This window comes from Dufourea novaeangliae, unplaced genomic scaffold, assembly GCF_001272555.1.
Source record: "Dufourea novaeangliae isolate 0120121106 unplaced genomic scaffold, ASM127255v1 scaffold141, whole genome shotgun sequence".
Taxonomy (NCBI): Eukaryota; Metazoa; Arthropoda; class Insecta; order Hymenoptera; family Halictidae; genus Dufourea; species Dufourea novaeangliae.
In genome coordinates, this window is record NW_015374017.1 from 137000 (window position 1) to 159231 (window position 22232).

General features: G+C 43.2%; 1 protein-coding gene across 1 annotated transcript in view; it reads left to right on the forward strand.

Moving 5' to 3' along the window:
* LOC107188866 overlaps positions 1-22232 on the forward strand; it is a 73987-nt gene that overhangs the window by 10061 nt on the left and 41694 nt on the right. The window contains exon 2 of the mRNA XM_015577246.1: positions 11426-11621. Within this exon, the coding sequence (XP_015432732.1) occupies positions 11426-11621 (196 nt within the window). The remainder of the gene's footprint in view (positions 1-11425; positions 11622-22232) is intronic.

Sequence of the window (22232 nt, forward strand, 5' to 3'; positions counted from 1 at the left end):
TAGCCTCAATGTATATTTTGAGTGGAATCTGAAAGTGGATGGTCTGGCGATATTTTGCTTTCGAAGGATTTATCATAAGGATTTTACCATGAAGAAGACACAATTATGTAAGTGGTAACTGCATTCGGACATTAACCGTGATTGGAAAAAATGTTCTAGTCAACTGGTGGATAGTCTGGCGCTATTTTGCCTTCGAAGGATTTACGATAAGGACGTAGGTTGTGTGCGGTCCTGAAAGGGGGGAGACTAAACAGCCCTGATCTCATGCGATGGCTCAGGACCACGTTTGATCCTTCAGCTATCGGCTGTCGTAGGTTTGCTTAAGAACAGATGAGAGAAAGTGCGAAACGGCAAGTAGCCCCCTGTTGGGTTACCTTAAAAATAAAGACACAGTTCCTGAAGGATGCTGACCACAAAATAGGGAAGGCAAGAGGGTGTATTCTAGTGAGAAGACTGTGATAAACCGTACGACACTTACCCCAGAATCTCAGAGGAATACAGGTTCTTACTAAAAATCGAAGCATCGGTAGAAAGTTTCCAACATGCGCGAGCAGAACATGAGGAAACACGACTATATGTACGTTCTCAATGAGAAAATACATATCTGTCGATGGAACGTCTGCTGGGAACTCCGTGAAAGTAGTATCGAATAGTGGTTTCAGTATTTGTGGTGATTATCATGTAGTATTACACCGTGGGTATAACGACACGCAGTGTTGACGATCGAAAAATGAAGACACGTTAACGGACTGTTGTTTTAAATGTCGGGTGGGTATCGATTGGACGATGGAAACCGGAAACTGCGAAGTGAAAAATAGTTCGTGAGAACTCTAGGCACTAGAAAAGGTTGGCTGACTTCAGCTGCTTTGGAGCAAAGATAGATCACGTACACATTGTGCAGTCGTTATGCATCGAAGACCTTTCTCAGCTTGCAAATGTGGTGATATCGATGATTTTGGTTCGAGATGTTTGGAAATGATCGTCAACTGTATGGATTTCCACTGTTGTTAAAGAGTTTAAATAATCGAAAAACATCAGTTGAGCAAGATTTAGGGTAAATGTGTGTAAGGGTGTCCAAGAACATTCGAGTAGAAGAATTGATGGATTGGTAGACCCCAGAAGAGCGTAGGTTTGAATAATTTCGTCAGCCCATTGGCTACACCACGCATACGTGTCCAAAAAATGCTGGCCCCGAAAACTTACTCGATCGAAGGTGGTTAGATAATTCTACAGACAGAGGCTGCCCCACCCACGTACACCTTTCAGAGAAACGAAATCCGTAGGGAAACTGTTATTGAACCACCCAACGACGTTTCAACCAGCAAGCCGATTTTTGGGCCCGATATTTGAAAGAATCACCCGGCATCCTATAGTGGGAACGATTATTTCGTTGTGGATTAGATCTCATACATCCTAGATAACGGTGTGCATCATTCCAAAGATCAAGGATTAGACCCATCCAACAACGGAATAAAAAGCGCAGCTTCCCCTGTGTAAGTGGCAGCAAATCTCTTCGTCAAACATCCAATTCCCGAGCACATTAATCACCTCGCTCGCCCGTTCCGAGTGCGCGGTTGTTAATACGACGCGTTTCGTGCTCGTAATTCACTGCTCTAGAATGCTACGTATACAAGGTGAGCCATTTGAAATGATACACGCAATAGTCTCCTAAATTATTTGCCATAGATGAAAGTTTCAGGGAAAGCTTACTTGGATTCGAGAGGGGCATCTTGTGCTGGTCACAAATTTTATCTAGGTGGACGTATCCTCAAGATTTCAAGGTGACCTTCCTTTTTTTTAAATGACCTTAAATGACCTTGGAACACTAACGATATGAAAGAGTCGATTTATTCGTCATGAAACGAGCTACACGTCCATCTGAATAAAAACATATAGTTCTATTAAAAAAAGCACACAAAGGTCACCTTGAAATCTCGAAGGCACGTCCACCTACATAAGATTTGTGACCACCACAAAATCTCCCCCATGAAATTAAGTAACCTTTACTTCAAACATTATTTTCCCATAACAAATAGTTTAGGGGGTCACTGCATCACTTCAAATGGGTCACCCTCTATAACATACACACACATCGGCGTAACATCCGTTGGCAAAGACTCGACATCTCCGATGGCCCGACCCGTTACACAGTCCAAGTGAAAGAACGAGAAGAAACAGGAAGAGAAGGAGAGACCTCTCCGCATAATCAGATATTAATTAGGAAAAAAGGCGGTCGCGGAGGGACTGTTAAGCGATCAGGTGTATTACATTGAAGCGCGGTTTCCTATTAAGATTGCGCACGCCTGTGCGCCAACGGGGCCGCGCGGCGTATCGGTCCATCGAACGATCTGCCCTGCCCGGTTCTATCCGTGGCGCGCGCGCGGCCGCGTAAAGCAAACTCCTCGTGTTTCTCGGCCCTGTTTATTTCAATAACCGGCCGCGAGAGCGATCCGGCGGAACGCTCGTGAAAAAAAAAAGACACATCGACGAGTTCCTACGGTATGTATATGTGTATCAGTGGTGGTGGGTGATCAAACCTTTCAAAACATGTTCAAACATCGGTTGTAAAACTGTTCAGACTGAGTGAGATTCGTCGCAAAACTGTTCAGACTGACAAGGGAAGGCACGGAAGTGTCCCTCCGATTTTTATGAAACTTCGTATGTCTGTTGAGCAGTCAAAAATAAGGGATACGTATTTTTTTTTATCCACTGAGACGCGAGTTTAAAGGGTGAAACCACCCCTTGAAGTTTCGACCCGAAAGTACTACTTCGAAAACTAGAAGAGGTACATGAAAACTTCTAATGGACGAGGTTTGCGGATTTTTGTGTAGAATAATATGGTGCTAACAAGTTGTCCTAAATATAATTTGTTTCTAACAAAAAAATTTTGGATCTCGAACTGAACATTAAATATTTCATAAACTAATGGCCATATGCTTCTAAACCTCGTTAAAAAATCAGCGTTACTCCTGGGGGCCGAAGAGTCTTCGAACACTCATCGAAGATTTACTGTAATGGCTCGAGAGTTTGGAGTTTGCTTACGTACTCAGGACTGTTTGCAAACTTCAAAGGAGCTTCAGTTCAAACATCTCGATCTGAACTGTGTTGAGACTCCTCTTTGAATCTTTGAAACAGTCCATGTTCGCGAACCCACAGTAAATTATATACGATTATTAAAGGAGATCCCCCCACGACCCCCCTCGTTCACTTCGTAAATCAGCGGTTACGCAGCCTGGCACACATCGCGAACGACCAGGACTTTTATCCTGGTCGCGAGAGAGGGCTCGTTTATCCAGGGGGATGCCCATTCACCGTCGCGTCTTTCTTTATTTGTTTGCCAATTTAATTGGAAAAAAGTCGACCAACCATCGCCTCCTCCCCTTCATCCCCCGTTCACTCTATACCCTCGACTCGGCCCCCACTCGCCAGCTTCGAGGTCCCTTGGTTTCAAGTTTTACGATGCGCATAGAACGACGGTGGCCGGGAACCTCATTGGCGTCCTATATCGGGGTGCACTCTTTATTGCACAGAGCTTGGTAATTCGAATTTATTATTCAGGTCGAAAGTCGATTGATGGAGCTTGACCGAAGAGTCGAATAGAGATTATTAATGTTCTTGCACGGATATTTATGAATTCTTTTTTAACACTAAACTTACCACGACCGGTCAAAATGACCGGTTTTGGCGTACTAATTCCTACCTCTCTAAATGGTTCGGTAGGTTTTGTGTTAAAAAACCTTATCCAGGTGTAAATGATGTAAATTTCGAACACGTATAGCACAGATCGAAATAAACAAATGAATGTTAGGCTGAACTTCACTTTCCTGGGCCAAAAATGATTGACTTTTTTTTATGAAGTTTTGAACTTACATAAACTTTCGTAGTCTGTTAATGAATTATCGATCATATGAGAATGACGACTACTTCTGCCAGACCTGATCGACGAAACGACAGAAATTGCAGCAACAGTCGACGCCTATGTTGGACACCCGGGCACGTAGTTACACTCGGTTAGATCCCCCGACCCTGTGTTGCGCGTGCGGGCGCGCTGCGCACTCGCGGTATTAGCATATAAATTATGTTATCGTGATTTATGTTCGCAAGCCGCGTGCCTACACTGGCATCGTGGGGGGGTGCGCTGATTAAAATTCGAGCGAACGAGATCCAGATCTGGAAGTCTATTGGACGGCGACAATACGCCGGTAAATGGATCAATTTTCCGTTCGAGTTTCCCTTTTTTCCTTCCCCCAAAGAAAAACTGGCCGACCTTGGTCGATCGAGTGGGGAAAACCTGCATACTTCCACGTCGATCTTAATAACTCTGATCTGTGTTCTTGCATGTCTCCCTATACCTCATCGGCTCCATTCATAGCTCCCTGCACTGAGAGTGATCGATAAACGAAGATCCTCGATTCTCAGTGAATTTCAGACCATTAACTTTTAAAAAAAAAAACTTTATAAAGTTTTTAAGCAGACCCAATTTTTATTGTAATAATATTGCTGATATACGTATATTATATAATAATAAATAATGTAAGGAAACTACCATATGTATTCAATCTGTCTGTAGTCGCTAAATAAATAAATAATAAACAAATATAAAATTCGTAACTTTGCACTTTTTTCGTGATCTGACACCTTCGAAACCCAGGTAAGAACGTGTGCAAAGTTTTGAAATTCGAAACTTTCTTGGGTTTCGAGAAACCCATCCCTAGTGTCGATACTCCGGGTATTAATAGGTACATATCGATACCGAGTATCGATACAATTCAAATATGTCTCCATCACTTCGGCCGGCCGTGTGTGCCTCAATGCCTCGAGAGCGCCGTGAGACTCTAAAAAGGATAAGCATGCCCGCCGAGACAGAGAGTAAGAGCACGGCTAAGCATATTGCATAATAATTAGCGGGCAGCCAACGACCGTACATACCCTGCAAAGAGCGAATTGCCGCAAGTTCATTGCCAGCAACGATACAGCAATATGAACGTTAAACGTGCTCCAAGAACAGCGGACCTGATTAGCAACGCTATTGCAAAGTTATCCACCTCCACCAACCATCTCCCTTTTTCTCTGTCTCCCTCCCACCCGACCACATTTAACTGACTCGAACGATCCAGAGTGTAATTTCTACGACTCCCCATCCCCCTCCCCGTTTTTCCTGTTTTTTTTTCTCTTTGTTTTCTTTACTCTTGTTGCCTCTCGAACCCGGTGTTATCGTAAGTAATGGTTGCCCAGGAGGAACGGACCGATCGACTTTACGTACTGTTTACACGATCCCCGACCGCGTCGTTTTATGCGCCGCCGCCATTCCACCAACACGTTTTTGCCCCTTGATGAATTTACGCGACAGCCGTTCAACGTTTTTTACGACTGTTTATACCTGTTCTTTCTCGAGCTATTTCGGGTATTATACGGTGTGTATATTGATGAAGACAAGAATGTCTGCTAATGTAGGGATAAAGAGGAGCGAGAGGAATCTTTAGGATAGAAGAATTTAGATGAACCGTGGGAAAACTAACGGTAATAGAGTTCTTAATGTTGAGGGTTTTGCGTGTAAACCGTGTGAAATTATTTTATTATTATTTCAGCTAGCCTCGTCAGGGAGTCTAATGACTCACTGACGCCGGCCAGTGAAAGCCTCGAATCTCCAGTGCAGTGGACTCTCGATAACTTGCCGCTCGATAACTTTCCTCAGAGGCCTACAGTAAATCCTCGATGAGTGTTTACTAATATGCTACATACAGAAACACTAATGTTAAAAAAAATTGAATAACACTTCGAATGTAATAACGGTAAACGTGTGTCATGGAGAATTTTGCATGAATTTTCGATCTAGTCGATTGAAAACTGTGCAGCAGTGTTCGTAGAACTTACGAGAGTGAATGAAAATCGTGTTCGGTTCAATTTCAAGAACAAACTTTCCGCGCTGAAGATCAAACCGAGACGTTTCTATCCCAGCATTCCCGCCCAGTTCTTTCCACTCTCCAGACACTTCCCTTTCGATTAAGCGAACATAACAGTCCCTCGAGATTTCGATTTCATTGTGTTTCGCGGTTTTGGCGCCGTCTGAAAAGAAAAGAAAAAACAAAATACCAAAGGCGTAGAAAGTGTTTCTACGCTCCGATGGTGGTCCCGTTAACCGCAGGAATACGTTGACGTTCGAGCTGCAATGATCGTATTTAAGGTTGTTCGTACCCGAGTCTCTAGTCGATAAAGCATTATATTAATAATTGGTATTAAACACCCGTTAATGCATTTTGATAATAACCATCCAATAACCTACATATCCTAGACTTTATTGTCGAATATTTTTCTGGAATGTTCGGCATGGTACAAGATTTAGTTCATTATCAGAAATCTCAGGATTTATACTTTCAGTATCTAGTTTTTAGAAAATATTATACTTCCGATAAGAAATCGTAAGACTACCATAAGAGCTGTGTTGAAAATTCGATTTTCGACAAGCTCTTTCTTATTTACTCCATCGGTGACCGAGTCTCAAACTTTTTTTGTGTGTGTATCTCGTTCTAATAAACAATCTGTATGAATTTTATTTAATTATCTGGGCTTTCGAATTTGGCACGAACCACCTTAAACAACAAAGTCGCTTTCTTCCGCGGTGCGCAGTGAAGCAAGAAAAATGAGGTTTTGCCGGAGGATCGGATGATGCCTTGCCACGAGCGAAAGGGATCCAGAAATGAAACGATCGCGCGAAATCGATCTTGGCGCGGTCCGTTGGCTATTCACCCGCTGTAGACACGAGCCAACAATCGAGGGAAAAAAATGTTTCGCGTGATCGAAGAAGCTTTATGCGTCGGAAACTACAATATTGCTTCACTACATGGTAGTTTGACATCAATTAGACTTCTTAAAAGCTCGAATTTGAATCGATATTCTGGTCTCTACTGTACCGAGAAAGTAGTTCTACCACACACACAATTATTAATACTTAACTCTTCGATACACGATTTAATTTAATCTCGCCAACAGATCCCTAATTTCTAAACAAATTTTCCGTTCACACAAGCTTAACTAGGTTTACGGATATTTTTTATACTCGTATTTCCAGGGACACACAACGAAAACGTACATTGTTTTTAAAAAAATATCTTCTTTCTTTTAATACTCAATTTACGATCGCGTCAATTGACGCGTATCCGTAAAGATAGGTATATCACATAGAGAATTTCGAGGTTAGAAGGCATTCGAAATGCATCAGAATGACGCGTCCCATGAACCTAGTGTTAATAATTAACTTGAAATTAAAATATTCGAAACTCCATTCAAGATCGCGAAAAACCTTGTAACCTAACGAACGTTACTTTTCAATACCCAGGCATACCGACACTTTCTTCACTAATTCCAGTGAACCTTTTGGAAAATCACTTATCGGACACGATAACGTCTATACCCTACTATCGCTCTAAGCGTAATTCATCCTAACAGCCAGCTTGGCACAGATAAATCTGTTAAATCATCGCGTTAAGTAACGTCTTAATGAAAGGTGAAATGCAGTGAGGGAAGGGGTACGCTCGTACGGATTTTGTAACGACTCCCGACCAAGTGTTATCGAAGTGTCGATTTCCTTTATTTACAATCGATCGACATCGAGCCGTAGTGGAAAGCGAACTGTATCAGAAAATCGACGACGGAACCGTCGCGTAAATCTACAGATAAAAGGTTCGTTGGCCGTTTAACGATAAAACGGGCGTCTCTGGGTAGTTTCACCGATTGAAAATCCACGGGAGCGTGTGTACAACCGCTTTTATTTCCGATCGACGGAACCGAGTTCGCGGGAAATCGTATCAACGATTCGAGCCAACGACTCTCTCGTTTTGTGTCGGTGCACTCGACCAGCGAAAAAATCCCCTAGCCACGGCGGCGTTTGCATTACGAATCGGGGGAACGTTCATTGGACCGAGGAGCAGAAACATATTTTAAAGTCCCGTCGAACCTCGTACAAATGACAACTGCTTGTATACGTGCATGGATTTCGTGATCAAAGGCTGGACGAGAAGTGTTTCCTGTGTCTACGCGAGGAATGGCAGGAAACGATTGACCCCCACCCCCCTGGTGGCGTTTTGGCAAGCATGAAACTCGTGGACGTAAAAATTTCATGTCGGTTAGTCGGGAATAGTTCTGTTAACCCTTCCGATACGGCCATGTCTGCCGAAACGGACGATGCAATAGAATTCTTGATGAATCTTTCGATTTCTTTCAACTATTATTGAGCACATTTCTGCATAAATTGTTAACTAGTCTGAAATAATTGTTATATTTTTTACTATAATTGTATTATTTTCTTTGTTAAAGAAATAGACAATATGTATTCGTGTGTTAATAAAAGATAAACTGTGAACCTGTATCTAAGCGGTTCTTCTACGAATAAAAATAAAACACCTAATCGAATTATTCTGAAGGCAACTATGTAGATCGTTGATTATGGGCGGATAATTTTGATAAACTGTGATTCGAAATTTTAGCCTTGAGTACATTTGTTTGAACGTTTTTTCATCACTTTTTATTCTAGAAATTGCAAGAGGTTGAATGTGATTTTCAAAAGAGTGACTTTCATCTGCAAAAGGATGAATTTCATCTGCAAAAGGGTGAATTTCATTTACAAACAGTTGAACTTGGAGTGCGAAAACTGTATAATCATATAAGTAGAAAAAGTTTACTAAATAATGAAACATATTTTAAAACGAGAATAATAAGAAAGTAATAAAAAAACACAGAATAGGTACAGCACAAGAAGAACTATAATTTGGATCAAATTCAACCCAGGTCTTACCACTAGGAAGTTAATTGCACGTTGTAGTTTATAAGATAATTTCACCGGTTGTGAAATAACGCAATCGTGGTTCGGAATAAACGCTCGTGAAAACAAGGTGAATCAGTATTACGTTAAATCATCATAATTACAGGTAGTTGATTTCATTAACGTGAAAATTATCGTTATTACACATCTGTAATTACTTGCATTCAATGAACCGCGAAGGCATACGAATCGGTAATTCCTTTCTGTACAAGGTGAAGGATCGTGGTGTTGTTATTGCTCGATCTATAGTATTCGAGCTACCAAAGCAGAGAATTTTCATTCTTTGTTCGTGGCTTTCGGACTATTCTCCGTTCAACTGGACGAGTCAGTAGAAATAACCAAAAGACTCGCGTGCTAAGCTCAACTTTTGACTGGTAACTGTCTCTAGATCTTTATGCAAATTCAAGTTTTTGTAAACCAATTTATAGACCTGAAATTAAACCAGAGCTTTGTTTCTTTCATTAATGGCTTCTTTGACCGCTTTTACCCCATGTCCCTTGATAATCTTTTTGACCGTGATTTCCTGCTTACGATGCAACTGACTTCCACGATACATTAGGGACCACACGATAACGATTAGTAATCTTCGATGACCTTCGATGACATTCCCAAGTCAACGAAGGATCCTGGGCTTAACTGTTCCATCAAGTTAGATTTGTAGCGGACCCTTACCCTTTGCCTTGACTTTTGACCCCAGCACTAACAGCTGTATGGCAAAAGTCCAGGCTGGTTTTGTAGTACATCGCCCTAATTCGAACGATTATTATTTTAATAATAATTTAAATAATTTGTCGAATAGCTAGTTTATTATTTAACTTTTTACATGAAATAAAAAATATACGTAGTAATCAGGACGTAATTAGAAATAGGGACATTGATCTTAATTCTCGATGAAAATCAGAGGACTAATATTTCAACCAGGCAAGAATCGATCGAGAAGTCGATAGTGTGTAATTTTATGATCTTCCTAACTCGAAGCCTTTATCTCGCTTTCCTACATAATACATTGCGTAACGCGCCGTGCCTTTCTATAGGGTTACATAAAACGCGTGATAACTGTTTGTCCATAAATCGGCAACGATTAATTCCTGATTCCGGTAAATCATCCGAGCAGATGGGGAGGCGGATCAGAAATCGCATGATTTACGACTGAACGTGTGGAGGCTTCTCCTCTTATCTCGAGTGCAGAGACGGACATCATGAACCGAACAAAAGGCATAATGCACTGTTCGATCTGCACAAAGGCCGCAATGAATCACAGTGGTTGGGCTCGTATCGACCAATCGGTACGGACACTTCTCTAATTTCATGGTTTACCGTGAAGATATTGGGGGGAAGGTTCGTGGAAGGCGAAAACGGCCAAGAGAATCGTTGCAGAAGAGGGAATGGACCAATAGTCGGTGAAAATCCTGCGGGGACATTCGTTTATGAGCACTGTCTGGCTCATTCTGTCCCCATCCTGTGGCCTATCTACCGGGTGTCCCGCGTAAGTAGTGCCACAAAATTTCAGGACGTCATTTCGTACCTCACAAAAAATTCTGTTAACCCTTTAATTATGGTTATACATATGTTGATGGTACTGGCCGGGCATTGCCTTTTTTCTTTTGAACTTTTCAGTTCTAAACTTCGTTACTTATGTACACTAGGTACTTGTGTAAGTTTTCAACAGTAATAAATGACATTGAACGCTGAACATAATATAGACCAATGAATTCGTCATAGAATATACTACAGGACTACCTAAATGAAAACGTGTAGGTCTATTTAAAAATAACAAAGGTCACCTTGAAATCTTAGAAGCATGTCCACGTAGATAAGATTTGTGACAAACGTAAGATGTCCCCTTCAAAACCAAATAAATTCTACTTCAAACGTTGTTTGAAATAACGGAATAATTCAGGAGATAATTGCCTGTGAAGGTTCGAATGGGACACCCAGTATATACGGGCCCGTAACTGCTTCGGGGGGAACCGTGATAAAACTACGAGGGTGGCACAGTTTCGCTTCGAGTTATACGAGAAGGGTGAATCCTAACCCCCGCTCCTCCAGCCCTGTGGCAGTAAACACTTAGCGGCTCGGCCGTATTTTCAGAGGATGAATCCTCCTCATGGCCGAAGATTTCTATCTACGTTACGACCCTCATCCCGATAATGGAAGATCTATCACCGTTACGACGTTGTAGAACGACAATTTGTGGAATTTTTCCTGCGTGGGTGTACAGCCCATATGTTACGCAACAGAAGAACGAAAGATGGAGTATACGATTTGGGGTACTTCTGGGAGATAATTTAGGAGTCGATCTAGCAAGGGACAACGTTGATAGGACGGTGGATTGTAGATCCATAAGAATCCTCTATGTATTCCTGACAGAATAAGAGTTGAACAATTCATAGTACAGGAAAGGTGTCTAAAACGATCCCTCGGGGTAAAATGATAAGCTATAAAAAAGATGCACACGGTAATAAGGTGAAAGATTGCATAAGTAGGTACAGGATGTAAATGATCTAAAAACCTAATCCTAATTGATGATCAAAAGGATCGAATCCAAGGTTCAATGTAACGAGATAATATTTCCAATAGAAGCATTAATTTATAAATTTGTTTCAGAGCTTCTTGGAGGCGAACTCCAAATGCTGGTGGAACGCAGCCTTGGTGGACGCGACCCGACAGCTCAGGTACAAGGGTCACGTGTCACCCGGTGTGCTGATGGTCGGAGGACCACCCTGTGCCCTCGAGGTCTTGAGGGCAGCCTGGGCTCGAAATGTCCTACGACCGCCGGCCGATCATGCGATCACCTGTCTCGGTGAGTAGCCCCATTCAATTGGGAACCTTCTTGTGATTCAAAAACATAATTGGGCGGTAGCTGCATTCAGATATTAACCGTTTGAAAAAGTATTCGAGTTGATCGGAAAACGTATTCTAGTCAACTGCCCGAATAGGTTAACTGGCTATGAGTTTGTTAGCGTCAATATATATTTCGAGTAGAATCTGAAGGTGGATGGCCTGGCGATATTTTGCCTTCGAATGATTTATCATAGAGACTCTATCATGAAGAAGACACAATTAGGCGATAGTTGCATTCGGACATTAACCGTCATTGAAAAAAGTATTCGTTATTAAAAGAATTGTTTATGAAAAATTAATGAGGAAGTTAAAAATGGCAAGCAATAATTCGTTGGTGTATAAAGACTCCCATAGACGATACGATTCGTCGTACGACAAGTTGCACAGGGAGTTGGACAGACGGTTGGAAGGACCAATTTTTAGCCTGCTGTATTGTCTATAAATCGTACGACCATAAACATTGCAACTGTCGTTCAGACGGTGCAAGTGACCTGGATTATGGAATCCTATGGAATCCTTCAAGACTGTGTCGTATCAAATGGATCAGTCTTCGACGAAAGATTTTCCATTCAAGATAAGCTATAATCGTTCGATCACTGTGATTCAAAACTAACAATTTATCACGCAACAACCTAAACGATTCAAACAAACCGATCATAAAAAGGAGATCGATCACTTGGCAGTCTGATTTTGATCTAAACAAAAAAGAATCTCTGCAGTCGCGATTACAGAGCCCGATGCTCCAGCATATATCCTACACACGTAAACGGACGCGTGCGCTCAGCGAGGGGAATTGTTATGCCACGCGGCTCAGTATCGCGGGTATCGTTAAGGAAGGAAGTCGAGGATAATGCAAATTGGACATGGCGTTAAGTTCTCGCGCGGACGAATGCTCGCGTCGGTACGTATGTCGAGGAGCGGACCGTATCAGCCCAGTTTATCTTTACGCAACCACGGTTCTCGGCTTTATCGCCGCTGCCTATTACACCGCCGTTGCCTTATAGAAGCATTCCGAGTTCCAGCGGCATTAGTTCAAGCGTTTTCCATGTACCGTACGTGCGCCGCCTCTGTGCGCTACCAAATGGAGGACGGTGGTCCGCGACCAAACAGGTCCAAACATTCGTTGGACATTTTACGCCTGGTGAAAGGTGTCCAAACTGAGGGTCATGAGGAAAGTATGTAAGGTCATGAACGTATCAGACGATTGAAGTCTTACGTTAGAAATATGTATTACGTTTGGACGTGGTGGGAAGAGTCCAAACTTAAGATCGTAACTGGACTATGAAGTCCAACCATATCAAACGATTTAAGTCTTCAGAAGGTGGAAGTCTTACGTTAGACATATTAAGTTTGGACACTTTGGACGTGGTGGGAAGAGTCCAAACTTAAGGTCGCAACTGGGCTATAAAGTCCAACTATATCAAACGATTTGAGTCTTCAGAAGGTGGAAGTCTTGCGTTAGACATATTAAGTTTGGACATTTTGGACGTGGTGGGAAGAGTCCAAACATAAGGTCGTAACTGGACTATGAAGTCCAACCATATCAAACGATTTGAGTCTTCGAAAGGTGAAAGTCTTACGTTAGACATATTAAGTTTGGACATTTTGGACGTGGTGGGAAGAGTCCAAACTTAAAGTCGTAACTGATTATGAAGTCCAACCATATCAAACGAGTTAAGTCTTCAGAAGGTGGAAGTCTTACGTTAGACATAATAAGTTTGAACATTTTGGACCTGGTGAGTGGAGTCCAACCACTAATCTATCTAATAACGCTATCGAAACGAACCATCTTTCAAATATAAAAAAGAACTAACGTATAACAACAAGATCCTAACGTATTCCCCCCCAAAATCACGTTCACCAGTTCTCTCAGCCCTTCAGTCCTTCAAGTTCACACGCCCCAGGAGTGGTGTTATACAATCCATCCGCCTCCTACCCCTCGCTCACGGCTTCAACGCCAACTTTAAATAATCCCGCATTAACCGCCTTGCCAGACGCCGCCGGCGCCGAGGCAACCTTGGGATTCTCCTTGCACCGACGCATAAAAACACCAATGGTCGTCCAGAAACGGTTGTAAAATAGTCGCGCGCGTGGTTTTATAGCTTGTCTGACGGCGTGAACAGTTATTAAAACACTTATAAAATACACTGCTTTCGGTTCTCCCCACCCTGGTCCAAACGATTGAAACTCAAGCCTATCGTAACGGTAATACTTAAGGACAGACGCTTGCGTATAGTCATCGAATTCCACGCTTTATCCCCGACGATGCTCGGTTGGCTAAGATTTCCTGCTTTATCAGCAGGATTGTAGCCACGTCGCGACTGATAAACGCGCTCGAACGCCCAGCGGGGGGCGCCTCGGTCGAGTCCTGCACACAGCATTTATGCGACGACTCTTCGTCTTCCTGTTCCATTCATTGAGCTCTACAGGGTGTTCAAAAAAACCATTTAATATTTATATGGTACATGGGACACTTTACTGAGTAAAAAACCTTAGCAAACATACGGCAAATGATCGACCATTTCTGAGATATAAATATTTTTATATGTTGGCATCACGATTGGCTTACTACTAGCTTTTAGTACATGCCTGCAAAGGGTCGGGCTTTTTAATGGTCTAAGGGAAATGTTTCTAAAAAATTATGGAACAACTTATATATTACCAAATGGTACAGATAGAGAAGATACAGTAAATCCTGGATGAATGTCCGAAGGCTCCTCGACACTCACAAGGAGAAGACCCCAGATGTAGATAACGCTGACTTTGTGTTGTGGTTTAGCACAGTGTTAGAGCTTGGAATTCTACACAAAGGCCCCAGATGTAGATAACGCTGACTTTGTGTTGTGGTTTAGCACAGTGTTAGAGCTTGGAATTCTGCCCTCTACGATATTTGTTTCAAACGCATATGGCTCTCAGTTTATGAAATATTTAATGTTCAGTCTCGAGGAGCCTTCACTCATCGAGAATTACCTGTAACATGAAGAAGATGGATAGGTTCACATTATATCTTAATTTTCCCTCGGACCTTCGTCATCACTTCATCCCACAGAGTTTGCACTCTAGTTAGTATAGAGCTCAATGATTCCACCTGTGTTGCCAAGAGAAGGAGGATGAAAGAAAAAAGAAAACGTAACGATAACACGGTGTGGCGCGTTCTACATCGTTTGTCCGCTGGGATTATAGAGGATCCTTAGCATATGTATATCCTGCAGGCCACTCTCCTTATATGCTCGCTATTCTTTCTCTCTCTATCGATCTCCTCGACACTATTCCCCCCTCCCTCGGTTTACCTCGTTTTCGTTTCCCCTTTTTTCTTCCCTCTAAAACCACACGGCCGGCTTTACACGTTAGACGGGCTTGTATACACCTACACGCGACTATCTCGCGTATCGGGGCTTATGCTAATGTATATGCATTCCAACATGCCCCGGACACGGGCATATAATTAATGATACCTTGTTCTCGCGAGGAGGGAGAGGAGAGGAGTGCACTTCTTTTTAAAGACGGGCTTTAGAAAATTATTCGTACATTGTTCGCGGCCTCGTTCGTTACCGCGTTTCCCGACGTCGAATATTGCCGAGGATAGAGTCAGGGGGGTATCCCCTCCCCTACTGCCCTTCTAATAAAAATGTCAATTCCGCTCGCTGGCCACCGATAAGCCTGAAATTGATCGCGTGTCGCGTGCTCTCCAAGTTACTCGAGCATGTAATAAGGTTCCTATCCCTCGTCGGCCATCGATTGGCCGGCTGATCTTCCGTATAAAATTCTTCTGCTTAGCGCGCCCCCACCCTCTCTGCCACCATCTACGCCGCTTTAAAACTATCGAGTCGAATGGGGAGTAGGTGCGTTAAGGGCTGATCCTCGTTGATCGGTGAATTTAGTTGAACGGAAACTATAGATCCCTTTAGGAGCAAGACGGAACCTTGTTTAGCACTTGACCTGTTCAATAATCCCTATGGAAAACACAATTGTTCACACCCTGCTCTTGTGGAACGGAGTTTAGAAACAATCTATTTGCTATAATTCTATTTTTTAAAAAAAACTGTATATCTCCCAGCCAATCTTTATTAAAGACTTTGTTGGGAACACCCTAACGCCCTCTGGGGAGGACGGAATTATCGGATAAGTAATCGAGAAAAGGGGGGGAGTACGGATCAGCGTGTCGTTGTCGTGCATCATTGAAGATAGGAATGTAAATGGGGCAGGGCGTTATATTCCCGTCTTTGAAGAGATCCGTGGCTAACGGGCAGCCGGTTGGGAGTGTTTAAATCGCGCGGCGTTAACCTTATCTCGCGCACCTTATCTTCACGCGGGACTCCGGTTCTCGAGTTTATCCGTCCAGTTTAACCGCGTAAGACGATCGAGCTTTTGCGTCCTCGACGAAGGGGAGGGGCGGGGGCGTTCTGCGCTGGCATTCTTAACAACCACCCGTGTCGTTTAATACTGATGAACATCGGAAGACTCAGCGTTCCGCGACGCTTCGGTTCGTACAGGAACCGATACAGCGAGTTTCGTGAAACCGGTCGGGAGTCAAAGTTTACATGCTCTTAACTGCAATTAGGGAGGGGAGGGGGTACGGTGCTATCGAAAGCCTCGTTCATGGCCGTGTATCGATGAAAAATATAGGCATTCCAATCCTTAACCTCTTCAGACACAGGTTCGGATAGTAGAACGTTCGAATATTAAGGTATTCGAAAAAAGGTGGGAACGGGTGTTCCGATACGAGAGGCTCTACTGTATTAATTTTTGAAGAGACGGATATACAGTAAATCCTCGATGAGTGTTCGAAGATTCCTGAACAATTTTATCTTTCTTAATTTTATCTTTCTTAATGTTAATGAAAAAACACTGTTGTTAGAACGGAAAATCTCTTTAAATTTGAATCAGAGCGTACAACTTCTAAAAAACACAATTCAAAAATCAAGTTTCCGGTGGTTGAAGTTTCTCCAATTTTTTTATGATTTTTCAGAAACATGCGACAGCGCGTATCTTTCGCCAATGGGAGAGGGGGCAAGGTAGACTTATCGCAGCTGTTCGTTTCTTCGCGCGCAATTTTTTCTAGCCCCTCCACTCCCCCTCTTCCCCCTCTCCAGCATTCCATCCGTTCACTGTCCCGCCCCGCCGCCAGAGCTCGCTCTCGTCGGCGTTCTTTTTTTTTCACTCTCTTTCCACATTTTTACGCCCCGTCCGCCTCTCGGTATCTATACACCGCCTACGCGTCCGCTATCTCACATACCAGGCTTATGCTAATGCAACACGCGGCGCATATCCAACGGGCTCGCCACGGCGTAGGAGCCCCGCTTAATATTACCCCAGGCCTCGTGTGACCTTATTTTTACGAGACAGTTTCACAAAACTTACGACCCCCGGTCGTTATCCGCGTGTCTCCACTATCCTGTGAACGCTCTTGCTCTGTCTGTCGTGTGTAAACTTCCACTGTTTTCGTGCTGTTCGTGGAAAAAAATAAGGGAATTCCGTTTGGACGAGAGCCAACCGCGCGAACGGATCTTTCAAGCGATCAGACGGTTATCCATGGGACCGTGATATTGGTCCGTGGAAAGTATTCTGCGGTGGATGATTTGGGAATAGGTACGTAGAAACTTCGGAGATGTCAAAGGCGAAAATACCATTCTATGGTCGTCGAGACTAATATCTTTGATATTCGCACGTTTATTGGCGAGTTGTTAGCTCGAGGGGAAATGATTCGTTGACGTGGACAGATTAATTTGAATCCATAATTTCGCTCAAAATGTTCGGAACGTCGGAACTGTCCAAATGTCCAAACTGTCCGAAACATCCGAAATGTTTGACACGTCCTAACACTGTTCAAGATGTTCGAACGATCCAAACTGTCCACACTGTCTGAAACATCTGAATTTTTTTGAATGTCCTAACACTCTTCAAACTGTCCAAATTGTCCAAATTGCCTGAACCGTTCAAACTCGGTTCAAATTGTCCGAAACGTTTATACCGACCAAACTGTCTGAAATGTCCCAATTGTCTGAAACGTCCAAATTATCTGAAACGTCCAAATTGTCTGAAACGTCCAAACACTATTCGAACTGTTCGAACCACAGTACGTTCGATAGTGTCCAAACATATTCGATCTATGTGTTCACAAAGCCCCGTCGCTAATTCTGTGTCGAAAATATTTTCTCGCAGCTTCCGTCAAAACAGAAGCGTGTATTATGGTAATCTCTCGATATAATTTCCGATTTCACCAACGCACGGTGAATACACACAGACAGGTCGTGGCGGATCGAACCGAGTTTCACGCCGGCAACATAATTGGACTGTCGTCTACCCTGGTGGACAGGCCGCCGCTTATCCGATCTCTCTATTTCCCTTCTTCCAACGTCGTACGCGTTCGCGCACTCGTGTCTTCGTCACGAGGCGGCTCGCGAGGAGCCATAAACGTAGCGGTAGTCGCATGCCATCGTCTTTCTCCGTCTCTCCTTCCACGATAATCATCATCCCCGCGGAGCTTCCTCAAAGATACGCATTAGACACGCATTACGCGCCAATACTAACTATGGACGTCTCTACTCGGGATAATAAACCGAAATCGGGGGTCATCGTTGTGTTGGCAGACCTGGACACTGCGTTAGTTCGTTACGAGCAATCATAATTCATAGAAACATCGGGTTGTTATTGTTCCACGCGGTGGTGAGATTTATTATGATGGTATAATACGATAATTCGTCCAATTAAGCCCCTTTCATCGATGAAAGTCCATCGTCCAGAATATACAAGGGTGTTAGTAAAAATGTTTAGGATATTTCCCACACGAGGTAGATTGTACATGTCAGAATAAACGTTCGAGCTTTCGTTTTCGAGTTATTGATCGTTGAAAATACGGGCGAAATACGCGTGAAATACGGATTGGTAATTCTACTTATGGTGAATTATAGGTAAAATACCTTTGACGCGAAATACACGTGAAATACGCCTGACGCGGATGGGATATTCTATTCGTGATGAAATGTGTCTGACGCGGACGGATTATTCTACTTGAAGCGAAATATGCCTAACGCGGGTGAGTTATTCTACTTGTGACGAAATTTGTCTGACGCGGACGGATTATTCTACTTGAGGTGAAATACGCCTGACGCGGATGAGTTATTCTACTTGTGGTGAGATAGACGTGAAATACGTCTGACGCGGATGGGTTTTACTACTCAAACAGCCGCTTTTCAACTGATACACGTTCTAAATATCAATGACCCCGTGAAACTGATGAATTAAATGAAAATGAAATAAAAATGAAATGAAATAAAAATTAAATGAAAATGAAACGCACAAAACCAACTCGGTTAAACAGTCGAAGTACGCGCCCCTCAAGTAGAATAATCAATAACTGGGAAACGAAGCTTCAAACGTAATTTCGTCACTCTTGGTTTTCGCCCTAGATTAGAATATAGAATCCACCCTGCGAAATTATCCCACATTTTCATGAATATCCTGTACATTTATATCGATAAAGTGTTAAATCGTTACAATTCACGATTACTATTTTATCCAACAGTAGAACACACCAATTGCCTCCCCGGCGATCCACTGCAATATTTCTGGTAGCTCGAAACAGATTCGACCTGTTCGACCACCCTCCGTGTGGTATCTTGATCGTTCGAGCATCTCGGTAAAAATCGAGCGTCGCCGTCGCTGCCGCCGCATTGTCTCGATTCATTCGACTTGCTCCATAGCCTCTAGTTCAGTCTCCGGCTTCATAGCTTGGCTCATTTTTCCGTCGCGCCGCCGGTCGGGAGACAGCTCTATCAGCCCGTTGAACGGCTGGCAAGGCAAACTTCTTTCCCCCGGTCCGGTGACTTCGTAACGTTTCGTGCCAACCCCCGCAAAGGCCGTTTAATCATAGAAACGCTTAACACTGGCGTGGTTCGATCGGTCGCGAGGCCGCAGACACGAGCGTTCCGATAAACTCGGCGATAAATATCCCCATGAACCTGTCCGTTCCCCTGTCTGGGAGGGGTACGGCGGGTCGAACGAGGCAATTGTAGCCCACACGTTTTCGAACCGGCCTCTGTACCCTCTTGTATCGTGTTTCATACAGAACAGCGAAAGGGACACGTCGCCATTGATACCTGGCTACGAGGTGCGTTGAAAAAGTAGTTGGATTAGCTACGAATCATTAGCAAATGAAATGCAAAACAACATTATCCCCTTCAAAATAGTCCCTTGGAAAGCCTCACGACGCTAGAAATATTGGCAAAAATGTACTATTTCCAACTGTTCCGAATTCTCCGTGAGGAATTATTTTCCCCATCAAGTTGTAACTGTTTGACCGATGAATGTCGATTTTTGGCCTTTTTCATTCATTCTAACAGGATATACGGAAATCTACATATCCGAATATAATTTTTCTAAACAATTGGACCGTTTCATAAGTTATTACTAGCCCGCGGAGCTTTATGCAAAATAACATTTCTTGAAGTAATTTGTATCAACAAATGTGAAGATTGAATTTTCTTCCATTTCTTAAGAATTTTATTACAACAAAAATAAGATTGAAAATGTATTGGAACTGGCATTAGCTTTACCATTGATCATATTACTCTATAAATGCATATAATACGCAGTCAAATTATTACCAAAGACCATCGTAACATCGTGCACAACGAGCGTCCTGCTTCCAAGTGGTTCACAGAAACTAAAGCCTTATCGCTCCTATCTGTGTATGTGTGCGTTCGCTGGATGGTTTCATCATCGTTACGATAAATAAACTCTTCGCGTGCGTAAACTATCCCTGTGGCATGCTAACTCACTCAAGGTATACGTTATGCGTCAGAAAGATGACGGGCTCATGCGGAGAAAGTATCCACGGGAACGTCTTCTTTAAGGAAACAAGAGGTTCCAGTAAATAGCAGGGGTTGCCGTGGCCGCGAGAGCGTAGCCTGTGTTTTCCGTGTGCGTGGATAATCTTGTATAACCGTCGATGGTTATATTTCGATCGAGTGAGAGGAAGGACCATGGACCCCTAGAAGCGTGAGAGGCTGACCTTATGATTGCACGTGGATAATTTGCTGATGGCCCCAAGGGCCTTGACACAAAGTTTCAACAGTCTTCGTCACCCTCGACGACTGGTCGACGACTCTGTGTTAGTCCTGAATCAATAGATCGCCAGAGCCTGATAACTTTTACCCGGCTGGTGTTCCCCAAATATTGTCACTCTCATCATTGCTTCGATTTCCAATTTCAGTTCTATATTATTTCAAAGACCCCTAGACTTTGTACGAAGTCCCAGTTCTCCGATTATTTAGTCATCAAAGGGCCTAAGGTTATTGTACTGCCTAGGTTACTGTCCTTGTTAAATGCTATGTACTTTATGTTGTAGAGAATGTCGAACCGCATCAAGCTATTTGTGTCGAAAAACCACATGTGTAGCAGATATTTTAATTTCAAAATTACGCATAATACTACGCGCGACATTCTAACGTGTAAAATTTAACATCAACTTTAAAAAGAATAAATATCGTATTACTAGTATTACGTCTCTCGAAATCACTCCCAGTCGCAGCGACCACCCTCATCTTAATTTCTCGACGCTTCTTTCACGCGACCGGCCTTCCACGACCAGATTACCGTAATCATCTCGCCGTAATACTTCTGCCAGCCGAGAACAAGGAAGGGAATCGAACCCCCCCTTACTCTCCGGTCGGATTAAAGGAGACGAATGGACAGAGGCAGGGTCGAGAGAATCGAGGCGAAAGCAATCCGGTGGAGTGGAGGTAACGTCGATCGAATTGGGGTTAGGCCTGCGTTTGGGCTCCTTGACGAAAGGACTGTACGAGGAGGGACGTAAAGTGGAATCTTGTTATACCCCAGGCATAATTATCAGTGAGTGAAAAAAATTAAAAAGTCAATTTTTTGTTTAATGGGGTGAGGTTATTTATAAATTCTGCAAATCTACAGGCAGTGTAGAGTACACGGAGGAAATATCATTTCTTAATATCAAAGGTGAAAGGAGCAGTACTCGTCACAAAAATGTAAGCATTTGTCTGTTACATACAATTAGAATAAATGCTTTATTAAATGAAATCATCGGAACATATTGGACAACCTAATATCATCAAGCTTGTTAGAGGCCAAAGATGATCCGACAGTAGCCCAAATGCTAAGAAAGAATCCACACACATTTGCCCATCCCCACCTTGGTCGGTTCAATTATCACTGTCCCGGGTGGAGATGGTGAGAAAGCAGCTGTCACTCGACAGGAAGTTGTCACTCGGGGAACACGTTGGACCAGGGGGCCCCATAAACATTTACACCACCACCGGCAAATAGATAGCTGTTCACGTTGCCCGTGTGTGGTTCTGTTATTTTATTCGTGGTACCGCCGGTGCAACGTGCGCGCTGAAGAATCAAACAGAGGGGGGAACCGTGGGACTTGTTTCAGCCTTTGTGTTTGTGTATGTATATATACGGACACGAGAGAGTCTTATGGGTAACCAGCGCGCCTCTCGGCGAACTAATGGCAATTTACATGACCGTCCCACGGGGCCCCGTTCGAGAGTGGCAGAACAAATAAATATACGCGCGGTTAGAAACGATTTGA